Here is a 13,719-nt window from a genome sequence, read left to right as displayed (position 1 = left end):
TTTCTAAAAGTCACAAGTCAAATGCATAATAAGTGTAATACCCACAGGAAAATGAACATGGTAATGGTATTATACATAATTAGTTATAGTAATTATTTGTATTCTACATGCTTTTTGGTGTGATGCCACAACTTTGACCAACCTTGTAAGCGTGTATGTTACCTTATGTGGTAGAAAATGTTTTTGTTTGAATGTTTGATGTTACTACATAATACCATTTATACCCCTATACTCTTATAAATACCAGCCAAATTTTGTTCTTGCTACACCATTTTTACATAATACACATGGCTCTCTAACTTTTCAATCACTTCATGGCTTTCTCTTCTCTTTAGAAGGTAATGATTTCTTTCTCTCTATCTCTATTCTTCATTAGTTTTATGCCATTTTCTTACTTTGACTTGTTAATGTTACCATTCATGTATATTGTCCTAAACTTGGCTTAATCAATTTAGTTTTTTTTTTCCACACTAATTCTATGATGCACAAGAAAAATAGTGATGTACTATTTCCAATGGTGAAGAAAAACTTATTATGGTACAACACTTCAAATGTGCACCAGAAAACTAGCATATTTTTTCATATTTGAATGTTTGATCTAGAGAAATTGTGCACCCTTTTGATTTTGCTATGCTTTGTTTTGTTTGATTCTTTGTTTCTTATGATAATCTAATTATGTTATAACCTTGGAATGTTCAAGTTTCAATTTTTTTTAACACCCTTAATGCTTTCACTGGATCACTTATTTCCATGAATTTCTTTTGATTGAAATTCAATTTTCTTGATTATGGTCGATATTTAGTATTTACTTATAAGTTGGCAGGTAGATCTAGAGGAGCAAACATGTATAACACAAGGAGTACATTGTAAATCCTAATCTTTGGTTGATAATATAAAGCATCTCTACCAGGTAACACTGTTTGTGCTTTCTTTTTGCTATTATTTTGAATCATGTTTGTTGTTATAAAAAACTTCATATATGTTATGTCATTGGACCTTTTTGGATTGGCTCATTTGACATTATCCATTGATATAAACATTTGTGAGATCGTTTGAGAAAATTTATGAAACTAACTCATGACATGTTCATAAGTTATTTTCAACTAATTTTCATAAGTTATTCAAAATAGCTTACGAAAATAACTTATAGCTTTTTCAAAATCCGTTCATTGATTTAATATTATTTACTAAAAAATGTAATTTTTTTGGTGTTTTTTCTTCTATTAGGGAAATCATTTGAACTACTTGGTTTGTGCTTGTGGTTTTAATCTTGAAATGGATCCAGAGGGGAAATTATTGATGAATAGATATGAGTTTAAAAAACCATTAGGCCAAGGAAACTTTGCAAAAGTTTACAAAGCAAGGAACTTGAGAACTGGTGACAGAGTTGCTGTAAAGGTTATTGACAAAGAAAAAATCCTAAGAGCTGGAATGATGGTTCAAACAAAGCGGGAGATTGCAACAATGAGACGGGTTAAACACCCAAACGTTTTGCGGCTTTACGAGGTTTTGGCCACCAAAACTAAGATATACCTTATCTTAGAATATGCAAAAGGCGGTGAGCTTTTCCCCAAAATACTAAAAAAAGGTGCAATAAATTATAATCAAGCAAGACAATACTTCCAGCAATTGGTAAGTGCTCTAGATTTTTGCCACAAAAAGGGTGTGTATCATCGGGATTTGAAGCCCGAAAACTTGCTTTTAGATGAGAACGGTGTTCTTAAAATAGCTGATTTCGGGCTTAGCACGTTCATAGAATCTCATCGCAGCAACAACATGTTGCAAACAATGTGTGGAACTCCGATGTATGTAGCTCCAGATGTTCTCCGTGGAAAAGGTTATTGTGGAGAAAAAGCTGATGTTTGGTCTTGCGGAGTAATCTTATTTGTTCTTTTGGCCCGTCACTATCCATTTTATGATCAGAATTTAATGGAAATGTATCGGAAAATCCACAAGGGAGAATACAAATGTCCCGACTGGTTTTCAGTCGAGATACGCAGATTACTATCACAGATTCTCAATCCCATCCCTGATAGTAGAATATCTACTGCTAAAATAATGGAAAGTCGTTGGTTCAGAAAAGGATTACATTCGGAAAGTGTTCAAGTAGAAAGAGAGATTACAAATGTGGCTGCAAATGTTGAGTCTGATAAAGCTATTGTTGAAAATGAAATTACTGTTGTTGAGCCAAATCAAGAATTGGTTCAACCAAAATATCTTAATGCTTTTCACATACTTTCTCTATCTGCAGGGCTTGATTTGTCTGTCTTTTTTGAAAGTAATAATGATGATGAAATTGAAGACATCAAATTTACCTCCAAGAGCTCGGCCTCCTCTATCATATCAACAATGGAGGAAATTGCGCACATGTTGGATATGAAGACAGTAAAGAATAATGGAGAGATGCTAAGGTTGGAGAGACAGCAAGATCTTCGAAAAAGACCACTCAGTATTTCTACTGAAATATTTGAGTTTGCTCCATCTTTCTATTTGGTTGAGATAAAGAAGTATCATGGAGATGCACCGGAATACCAAAAGATATTGAAGGAGCATATAATACCAGCTCTCAAATATATTGTCTGGACTTGGCAAAGTGAGAAAAAACACAACATTAGCTAGTCGGTGTCCAGTCCCGAAGAGGTTCATTGAATCGGAATTTTGAATTACTTGCTTCAGTAATAAATTTTAGTTTGATGATTGATATTTTGATGTTTAGATCGAAAATTTCAATAAGTCTTGTGTCCTTGTAATATACTTTTTCTTTGGTATTAGTCCTTGAAAATTTCTTACCAGTTTTAGTTTTAAAACATACAAATGATTGTTTTAGTCCTTAGCAAAACTTATTTGATTGTTCTGTGATCAATGTTGTTCATTGTTATCATATACAACAAGTATTGATATATTCTTCAAGTTTTTGCTTGGATGACCTTGCTATTGTTATCAATGAATTCATCTTTAACTAGTTTACCAATAAGCCAATGCATTTAAAATCATTGCTTTAATACATATCGATCGTTATTCTTCTGAATTCTTTACATTTATATTTTTTAGATTTTGGATTCTCTATATAGTATAAGTTAAATTCTATAAAGCACACTGTGGAATGATAATATTAATGAATAAGTTTTCACACAGTCATAACTCATAAGTGTTTGTATTTTGCAGAAGATGTCTGCTATTGGAACACTCCATTTTCGACATTGTAGCATACCGGTTTTAGTCCTGAAACACACATGTAGAAACTTTAGCCGAAACGTATCTGATTGTTCAGTGATCAATGTTGTTCATTGCTGTTACATATACAACATGTATAACTTACTGTGAAATGTGACATTGCCGTTGTTATTAATGAATGATACTTTAACTAATTTACTATTAAGCCAACGTGTGCAAAACGATTGCTTAAATAGATACCGATTGTCAATTCAACTTCTGTGTTTTTTTAATAAATGAACTCAATCTTGGTCGTCCATATTTATGTTATAGATTTTGGATTCACTATAGTATATGGTGCATTCTGTATAGTACATTGTTGAATGAGGCTATTAATGAATACATATTCACATAATCATAAGTGCTTGTATTTTGCGAAAATCTCAACTCTTGTACATAAATAAAGAGATTGAAACATTGAATTTTCACAAAAAATTGGCAAAAACAATAAAGATAAACCATTGATTACACACATAATTTACAAACTATTACACAGGGTGTAATGAGAATATTGTATACTTAATATGCCCTATCTACTTAATTAACTTGTTTTCATACTTGTTATTTTTGTGGTCCAAATCTTTTTTTTTTTTTTTTATTTGGATTTGGATTCCATACTTGAAATTTTCTCTAGATAGATCTAACGGTCCCCATGGCACTGCGCCGTGCAACGATTGTAGGGGATCATTTTGAACCTCTCATACTTGTAAGCCAAGAGATGCATCCAAAGTTGAATTACCTTCCATTTGAACACAAAGTGCTTCTTTGATTCTTGTTGACTCCTTCTTGTAAATGTATCTACTTGAAACCCACAAAAACACCAACAAATTAACACTTGACAAGATCAAAAGAAACCCATAATAGTAATCTAAGTGAGAATCATTCAAGTTATCAGCAATCCAACTCTTTCTAGTCCCTCTTCCTGTTATCTTATCAGTCATTGTTACCAAAAAACTGTTCAAGAAATTCCCAACACCAATTCCACTTGTGAAGAAAGTTGTTCCAAGACTTTGCATGTCTTCAGGAGATTGATCATAGAAGAATTCCAATAATCCAATGGCATTGAAAACATCTGCTATACCAATAAGAACATATTGTGGTAACAACCAAAATATACTCATAGGGACAATATCTTTAGGACCAAAAATGTGATTCTCTTTTATCACATGCATTCTTCTAACTTCTACTGCATAAGCAATTGCAATGGCTATGATCTGGATTGAAAATCCTATTCCAAGTCTTTGAAGTAATGTGATTCCTCTCGGGTGGCCGGTTTTCTGGCGCATGAACGGTACGAAAAACCGGTCATACATTGGCACTGAGAGCAGCATGGATAGGGTTACAAAGCTGCCTAGAGATGCTGCTGGGATTTTAAAATCAGGACCAAGGTTTCTGTCTAAGGTAGTGCCTTGTTTCACAAAAAGAGTGTTGATTTGTGCCCAAATGGTGCTTGGAATCAGTGTTACTAACCATATTAGGAGCATACCAAGGATTAGCTTTGCTCCTTCTACTTGATTTACTGTCATTGGTGCTCTTCTTGAGGAACCAGTTGTAGGATCTTCTTTAATAGCAGCTTTGTCCAAAAACCTGAATTGCATTGCATGGTTATCAAATTAAGATTCAAATAGTAAATCTTATTATGAATCCTAAGAAATATTGATGATAAAAATATGTCAATTTTAAGGTAAATACATGACATAACAAAATTATAAGTTGATATATTATATATGAATCTCAAAAATAATTCATGAAACTAAATACGTAATGATTTATTATAGTGACTTAGAATTCGAGAGATTCATGATGTCCAAATAGATACGCACTTGATTTTAATATGACTTGAGTTTAGTTTAGTATCGGATCGAGATATAACTCGGATATTGATAATTACATCTACAACAAAACAACCAAGCCTTAAATGGGATATGCTTGATAATTATTTTTTCAATCACTTTCTAGCTAACAAAATTGAATTGATTGATTTAATAAAAGAATAGTTATAGGGTAATAGTGAACACAACAGTACTCTTAAAGTTTATTTAAGTATTAATTTATTTAAAAATAAAATAAAATTTTGAATGAGTTTTTGACCTATAAAATACCAATACTCAACTAAAATTCAGAATAGTTAAGAGTTTGGTCTAGTGGAATGTGCATGTGTAATCCTATCCTATGCGTGTAACTATACACTTGGAATGCATATGTGGATAGTGAACAATCTTGTCTTTGGCATGCAAAATGGTGGACACAACTGTGACACATTTTCCATATATGGAAAAACAACTAGGCTCATAAGATAGTGACCAATCATTCAAGTCGGCCTCATATGGAGGAAACAACTTGCATCGTTCTTTTTTTGGTAGATAGACGAAATGGTAAAATTATTAAAAATTCATAAAGAAAAGTGAATGAGTTGAGGTTCGAATCCCGATTATTACATTTGATTTAACAATTTTGACATTTTTATTACTTGAGTTAAGATTTGTGGACAACTTACATATTCTCTAATTTAAAAAAAAAAAGGGAAATTAGTCACTTTAGTCCCTGAATGGGGAACGATTCGTCAATTTAGTCCCTGAATGCAGATAATATGCAAAACAGTCCCTGCATGGTCAATTTCAGGGACTAAAGTGACTAACGAAGTCTACATTCAGGGACTAAATTGACTAACGGAGTCTGCATTCAGAGACTAAATTGACTAACAAAGTCTCCATTCAGGGACTATTTTGCAATTTATCTGCATTCAGGGACTAAATTGACGAATCATTCCCCATTCAGGGACTAAAGTGACTAATTCCCAAAAAAAAAACGTGTGTATTCTCTACTTCAGTGGCTACACATTTTTTTAGAGGTACTGCGGCTACACATGTGTAGTGATTGTGAGCAAAATGATGTTTGAGCAGTAAAATGGAATATGAAATCCAATAATCCTTAGTTTTTGTGGGGCATTTTTAAACTTTGTCCTGTATAAAATTGTACACTTATGTTACATACAGTTCCCCAAATTTAATATTCAGATAACATATTTGTGGTTGCAAAGCCTTTAGATCGAAAAATTAAATGAAATTAAATAACTTGACACTTCTTCTAAATTCAACCACCCTTGATACCCCACCCTTGTTAATTAAGCAAATAAAGTTAAACTCTACTTAAGTTAAGTTGACTGCCTGTGGTGGGCCAAGACATTAAAAATGGGGGACACGTAATCTTAGGACACGGACCACTTTCTATATTCACATTCATCGATGCATGAATCAAATTTAGATGAAAAATTCCTTTTCTCCATCCAATTTTATGGTCCCAAAATTTACCATTATTTATCACCCCCACAAAGCCACTACCACTAGAATGAGTGCCTGTTTAAATTCACGGAAAAAACATTGTGAAACATAGTGATTTGGTGCATGTTTAGTGTTGTTTTGTACACCCTCCAGTCATTATTATAAGCAAAAATCCACATTCTACATTCATTCAATTAATGATGCATATAGTCTTTATTATAGATCACATACATCATTTAATGAATGAATCTAAAATGAAGATTTTTGCTTATAATAGTGACCGGAGGGTGTATTGTCAATCAGTAAGACACTCTATGCGATTTTAAATATTACAAAATGATTTTCAACTCTATTAAACTGTCAAGTTGGTCTTAACGTAATCATTTACTAATTTAAGAACTTGCTATTAATTTGGTCTCTATATTTAACCATCTTCTATCAATTTAGTCCCTACCATATTTTGAGAAGGACTGATATGAGTAAAAGTTACCAGACCTTTTTGAAATATTCATAATTTCATAGACCGGTTTGAGAATGTCTTACAAAGTCAGAGACTAATTTGATAGTTTCCTCAGTGAAAAAAAAAAGACTTTGGGAACAAAAATTGAAGCTTATAATTAACACTTGCTTACCTCAAAGTTGGAGTGTGATAGACTTGCCTTTTTCCCCTAATAACACAATGTTCCATTTGAAACTCATGTAGATCTGAAGGGTTACTAGGAAGTTGAAGTTTTCTATTCTTGAAGGCAACAATAAAGACACGAATTATATCCTTAGCAGGACTTTTAGATGTCCTAACTTTGTGTCGATAAATTGGTGTCCCAATATAGAAAATAACCAAAGACAATAATAAACCAGCAGTAGGAATACCATATCCAAGTCCCCATCCTAAATTCTCTTGAATATATACAAGCCCTAAAGTTGCAATTAAGGCACCTAAAAATGAGGTAAACATCCACCAATTAAAGAAAGAAGCCTTTAACTCTTTCTCATGAGGATTAAAATCATCAAATTGGTCAGCACCAAAAGTTGAGATATTTGGTTTTGTTCCACCTGCACCAATTGCCATTGTGTAAAGTGCTGTGTAGAAAAATGTAATTTGTGATGTTGAAGCCTTGTTGCAAATTCCATTTGTGCATGTTGGTTTCAAGCTCTTGAGTGATACAGCTATAGTAAGAAGTGTCATTCCCTGTGACGTGTAGAGGAATTAACTAATGCATGAGCTAGCTAGTTTAATTCATAAAAAATAATAATATTATATTTAATGCATATATACTATAACATCACTGTGCCACAAAAATGAGGTAACCAAAGTGATCATTCATAAAAGTCATTCATTTTTTTCCATCAATTCAAGGTGGGACAAAACTTCATTGTTGAGCTACATGTCATAAATAAGTTGGTTTCGACTATTTATTTAATGTTGACAAATGACATATGAAGAAGCATTGTATCCCACGAGTGCAATTTGTGGACAAATTAGCTCCAATTGGTAAGCATAGCAATTTAAAACAAGGACTATATATGTTGTTTTTTAATAATCATTTTAATATATTTAAATTTTTCATTTACTATATTTACACACTTTTTTTTTAGACTAAAAAATTAATCTTTCAAGACGAGTAAAACCATAATGGAACGCAAACTCTACTTCAAGAGTTTTAACGCTGCTATGTTCTTAAGGCTCGATTCGAAAAATATTGTGTTCATACTGAATTAATAATTCATGTTAACATGGCCTTTAATTGTCTTATGGTCCAAACAAGTGGTTATGAAGTTATAACTTTATAATCGGTTAATTAGATTTGAGTTAATATTAGGTAAATTACCAAGACATAAATGAGAGATGAGAGGGTGAAAGTCCAGAAGCGACCCAGGTAAGAATCTGCAATGTAAGCACCAAGAATTGGTGTTATCCAAACAGACCCTGACCATGTATTAACATTCCTAACTGATGAAACAGTATCTTCATGAAGTTGTGTTGTAAGGTAATTCACCAAGTTTGATGCAACTCCATAGAAGGCCATCCTTTCAAATGCTTCATACCCTGAATTAATATATATAAGTAAAAACCTGTAGGATCATGCTATACATAACTCCCCATAATATAAACAATTAATTAAGCTCAGTTTCAATCAAACCAAAATTTAACAAAACATGCATGCTTAGTCTTACCAACAAGAAAAGCACAAGCCTTCCATTTCCCAGTTTTGGATGGAACAGCAGGTTTGCCGTGGAAATCAACAGTTCCATCATGGGTATAGTCTTCTTTGGCTTCCATTAAAGATATTAAATATACACGAAAAGACAAAAATAAAGTATAAGGAAAATAAGAGCTAGCTAGCTAGTGATATATCAAAGAAAGGAATTAATTGATATTTGAGACAATGTTAGTAGTAGCTATATATAAAGCGTAAAGGTTCACTCACAGGTTAAAGTCTAAGTTTATAAAAAAGAGAGTAAAACTATAAGTAAAATTTATCATTAGGGTTGAAAACAAGTAGAATCGAGTTGAACTTGTGTTCAACTTAACATGAATCGATAAGAATTAGTTTAATTTAAAACTCAATTTGAGTTTATATGAAAAAAAATTAGTTTATACTCTATTCAATTTAAGTTCACGAACAACTTACTTTAATATGTTAAGATTGAATCACATAATTTAAAAATAAGAATTTAGAATTAGAACCTTTTAAATTAATAATTCAACGATCAATACACAAAAATATCATCAACTTTACATATTAATTCTTAGCAAAATACAACTAATTCAAAAAATCATCATAAAGATCTAGCTATCAGAAACATATTCAACCAACAATTAAATACATTGAACTAGTGAACACCAACTATTATAATATTTAACCAGCAATATAATATTAGTAAGGAAAGTCGCAACACAGCAGCAAACATGGCCAAACATAATTTTTCTAGAAAAAAACAACCATAGTAATATCAGTTAATTAGAGTAGAAAAAACAAAAAATAAAAGGCAAATAAATTAAATATAAGCGAGTAAATTGGGGGAGTTTGCATGTGCAAAGTAAATTGAGTTTGATTGTAGAAAATTAAATGGTTTTGATTGCAAAATTTAGCGGTGGTTAAGATTCTTCGAATCCCCACTATTTCCTTGTTGGATAAAAAATAAGTAACTACCAGTTATGAGATAAGGGTTCTATTTAAGTAACGAGTTTGTAGGATTTTTACGTTCATCCACCTGTCAAGTTGCACCCACTTATCACAATGAAGATATACACACTCAAACATATGTATGGTCATCAATCCTATACAGTTTGTATACCTATGTAAGCTTGTTAAACTGGGGCCCTACTCTCTCAGAGGTAATTGAAACATAAAAGAATTGAGATTCCTAAATTGTCATCTAAAGGCTCCAAATTCGTCTATGAATCCTAGAATTACATCGCATATCATTTCTTGTCTTAGTAGTTTTACAAACGGATAACCCTGTGTCGTCTATCTTAGCAAGGGGAATGAATAAAGTTTATAATGAAACGTTTGAAAAAGTTGACCAGAGATATCGACTCATGATTATCTTCTGCAACCCTCTACTTTTATGTTCAGTTAAGATTGACTAGGTATGTCACACTCCCTAGGACTCCTAAAAGTGTCAAGACCTTTGCATATAAAAATTAAATAAATCTCAAAGCATAAATGAATAAAAGACTTGAATTAAATTGATCCAACAAACAAATAGAAGTTCATCTTAGAATCCTACTCAATTAAGGTTTAGTTATTCTTGATAAGACAAATTACAAAAGAAATAAAAATACTCTAGAGACAAAGGTTAAGGGGAGACTCCTCCTTTGATGCTCCTAACGCTTGCCTTCCTCTTAAACCGTTTCGTTCTGAATGAGAATTTATGAATGATATGATTTGTATATATAGGCTGATTACCAAGTGAGTTTGGGCTGAAAAGCTTGGATTTCTCCTCAAACCCACAAGGGAAAACAACAAAATATTGTTATTTCCCGGAAGCGCACATAATGCTTTGTTCTAGCACGCTTTTACCTTTTTCTACATTTTTTAAATGTTTTCTTCCTTCAATTTTGTGTTGGGACTTGAGACAAAATTTCTTCAACTTGTAATGTCTTCAGAGGCTTCTTGAATCTTCATTCATTGTCTTCTCAATTCTTCATGAGGTGTCTTGCTTTGTTTAGGAAAAACTAGAATTACATGACTCGATATGAAAACATCACAAAATGTCCCTTACATCATAGACATTTGTTCTAAAACTCCTATTATTTAGGTCAAATCATAACAAAAATGACTAAAAATATGTTGAAAATAATGTAAGATGAACTGTCATCAATAATATTATTGTATTCGATTACATCTAGACTCTAAATTTTACTTTATAAGAATCAAAACTTCCAACATATATATATGATTGTTGTTCAAATTATCAAAGTACTCCATCCGTCCCAAAATGTAAGCAAAAAAGGGGTCAACATAAGTTCGTGTATTTGGCACTAATTTTTAACCAAATACATTAACTTTTATTGACCAATTTTTGCTTATATTTAAGGATGAAAGAAGTATATATTTATCTAGAAATTATCAAAGTACATATATATAATCTAGTTAGCTCATGTGTCGAACTTTTAATAGTTTAAATTAAACTTATTTAATTAACGAACTTGATTTTCAACTCAAATTTATCTTATTTGGTTTATAAACAAAATTCAATGAATCGAGTCTCAAACTATGTTCGAGTTGACTTAGTTTTGTGTCAGTCTTATGACGCATTCACGTAATTAAACTGTTAACCAATCTCAAATTGAATAACTCAAATTTTGATATTGTATCCTCTCTATTTCACAAAAAAAAATGAAAAACTCCATTTAAAAATAGATAGACACGAAAGATTGATAGTGAGGTTAGGATCATCTCAATTTTTAAAAAATAGAGAATTCCTTTTGGAAAGAGAGAAAGCAAGAAGTTTGAAAAAAATTGAAAAATTTAATGATGATGGGACATACTATACACTTTTTATTTATCTTATTCAAATTAAGTTCTCTATTTGACAACAAAGTATAAGTACAACTTAGTCGGTAAGATTTGCTCAAAAAAAAAAAACTTAGTCGGTAAGATAGTTCACATTCATTCAAAATGGTTGTGGGTTCAAATCATGAAGGGGAGAAGTAGAGAACAATATTGATCCCCATTTTTAAAAGGAAAAAAAAAAAAGTTGAGTTCTCTATTTTGTTTAAAAACATCCCCATTTTTAAAAGGAAAAAAAATTGAGTTCACCGTTTTTTTTTTGAAAAACGAAAAGGATTTCAACTATTGGTGGTGGATCCCATCATCAAATAGATTCCATTGCCGTAAAATTTTGACAAAATACACTTCCTAGTCGTTTAGAATTTTCTTTTTAGCCTACACTTCCTAGTCGTTCAGAATTTTCTTTTTAGCCAATTTAGTATATGACAAAAAAGAATATTTTTTTTAGAAGTCAAAGTAGCCCATCAAAATTGACAAGAGATAATGAACTTGAAAGCTTAAGAGAAGCACACTATAGGATCAAATCAACACAAGTGAGATAAAAAAATATTATTAATTTAGTCCATCATATTTTTAGATGGAGGATATATTAGTTCTTTTATTAGTTAAATTGAATAACTAATTTATCCTTTATATGAAAATATGAGGGACTCATTTGATATTATCTTTTATTTAGTGATTGAATCGAGTATTTTCAAATAAATAATTGAACATGTGCTAAAAAAATTAAATAGGTTTCTAACGGGGGACCATGACAAATGTACCAAACTGCAATAGTAAATTAAGTGATTTTCTAATCATCATCATCATCATCATCATCATCATCATCATCATCATCATCATCATCATTATTATTATTATTATTATTATTATTATTATTATTATTTGTTTTAACCATTTCGTTTCTAGAAGAAATGGATTCTAGTATAATAGAATTTGATCGGAAAGTAACCCACTTGGGTTGACCTGGTGGTATTGGCTTGGGTCTTGGGAGTGTGCTCCTTCACAAGGTCCCAGGCTCAGGTTCGATTCTCTCCGATGCCAATTTGGGTGGGCTATTTAGCTTCTTCAATTCTTCAAAAGAATTTGATCGGAAAGTAAGTAAAAGTAAAATCTGACAAGAAATTATTTTCTAACAAGAAATTATTTTTAGCAGAAATTGAACTTGAATTATCTTGAACAATTCATCTTACATATAGAACGCATTGACCAACAATATAACAAATATTATATAAATTCTTATATTTTTGAATGAAACAACAATGTAGCATTCTTATAGATGACAATTTTATTTAAGTTAATTTGTTAATCATCTATATAAGAGCCTCACTTGCATTCTTTTTACCATCTTTTATTAAAATGTTTTTGTACGAATCTTATTCTTAATCAAGCCTTTGTGACTCTTTTAACTCTAATTCTTCGAAATCTCAAAATCTTCACATATTGATATATCATAGTAAGAAATATCGTAATCATGGGCCAATGTACTTTTTTTCCACCTTTTCAACATAAATCAAACATCTAATAAGTTCACACATGAGCATTTAATGGTCTACGAGCCATAGGTTTAAGGTTAGAATAAGTTCATTTGTATTGAGTGAGTACCCAATGTGATCAATAATTGTAGTATTAAGGATTAAATTTTCCTATGATCCCACATCCTATCTATCTAATCTAACTTATTTCTAATACTAATAACAATGTTAAGAAAAATTGCCAACCCTAATTCTACTACTCTTTGGCGCCAAAAAATGCTTTGTTGTTATTGGTCCACATGATTTTGTAACTCATCTATTTACTAAATATTTCCATTTACATATATTAATTCTTATATTTATTATGTAACTCACCATTTGAGCTTTGTAACTTTCCAATATCTATTCTTACATCTTTCAACTACATCTGGCTGTTTTTTTTGTACGATTTATTCATCTACAAATAGTGCTAACTCATTCATTTAAAAAAATAAAAAAAATAAATAAACGGTCGGTTACATTCCTATTCATATGTAAATAACAATTAATTATTGTTTGTACCAAAAAAAAAACAATTAATTATTGTAACTCCTTTTATTTTTATACCATCACTATAGGATGTGTCCCTTTACATTCCTCCACGTAAAACCTAAGAAAATGTTAGGCTTTAAATCATCTTAATTCCCTTATTTCCCTTTCACGTATATAACCAACACTAATCTCTCATAT

At 31.2% G+C, this 13,719-nt stretch overlaps 2 protein-coding genes across 5 annotated transcripts; one reads left to right on the top strand and one right to left on the bottom strand.

Annotated features, from left to right (window-relative positions):
* The first annotated feature begins 265 nt into the window (after window positions 1-265).
* LOC146940018 (CBL-interacting protein kinase 2-like) lies at window positions 266-3,379 on the top strand. Of its 4 annotated transcripts, none has more exons than XM_085753601.1 (4): window positions 266-338; window positions 828-910; window positions 1,228-2,640; window positions 3,166-3,379. In XM_085753601.1, the coding sequence occupies exon 3, from the start codon at window positions 1,276-1,278 to the stop codon at window positions 2,617-2,619; it is 1,344 nt and encodes a 447-aa protein (XP_085609727.1). In that variant the 5' UTR covers window positions 266-338; window positions 828-910; window positions 1,228-1,275; the 3' UTR covers window positions 2,620-2,640; window positions 3,166-3,379. The 4 variants fall into 4 exon arrangements, with proteins under 4 accessions (XP_085609727.1, XP_085609725.1, XP_085609726.1 ...); XM_085753599.1 differs by having other exon boundaries at window positions 824-910; XM_085753600.1 differs by lacking the exon at window positions 3,166-3,379 and having other exon boundaries at window positions 1,228-2,962.
* A 269-nt stretch (window positions 3,380-3,648) lies between these two features.
* LOC146940017 (Major facilitator superfamily protein) lies at window positions 3,649-8,871 on the bottom strand. Its single transcript, XM_085753597.1, has 4 exons — window positions 8,670-8,871; window positions 8,324-8,541; window positions 7,127-7,683; window positions 3,649-4,800 (listed from the first exon to the last, which is right to left on the bottom strand). Exons 1-4 carry the CDS (start codon window positions 8,773-8,775, stop codon window positions 3,912-3,914), a joined length of 1,770 nt encoding a protein of 589 aa, XP_085609723.1. The 5' UTR covers window positions 8,776-8,871; the 3' UTR covers window positions 3,649-3,911.
* Between the last annotated feature and the right edge of the window lie 4,848 nt (window positions 8,872-13,719).

Source organism: Medicago sativa, chromosome 3, assembly GCF_051527215.1.
Source record: "Medicago sativa cultivar Bolivia chromosome 3, Bolivia_mono, whole genome shotgun sequence".
In the NCBI taxonomy this organism is placed as follows: Eukaryota; Viridiplantae; Streptophyta; class Magnoliopsida; order Fabales; family Fabaceae; genus Medicago; species Medicago sativa.
This window is presented reverse-complemented; position numbering and strand designations above follow the sequence as displayed.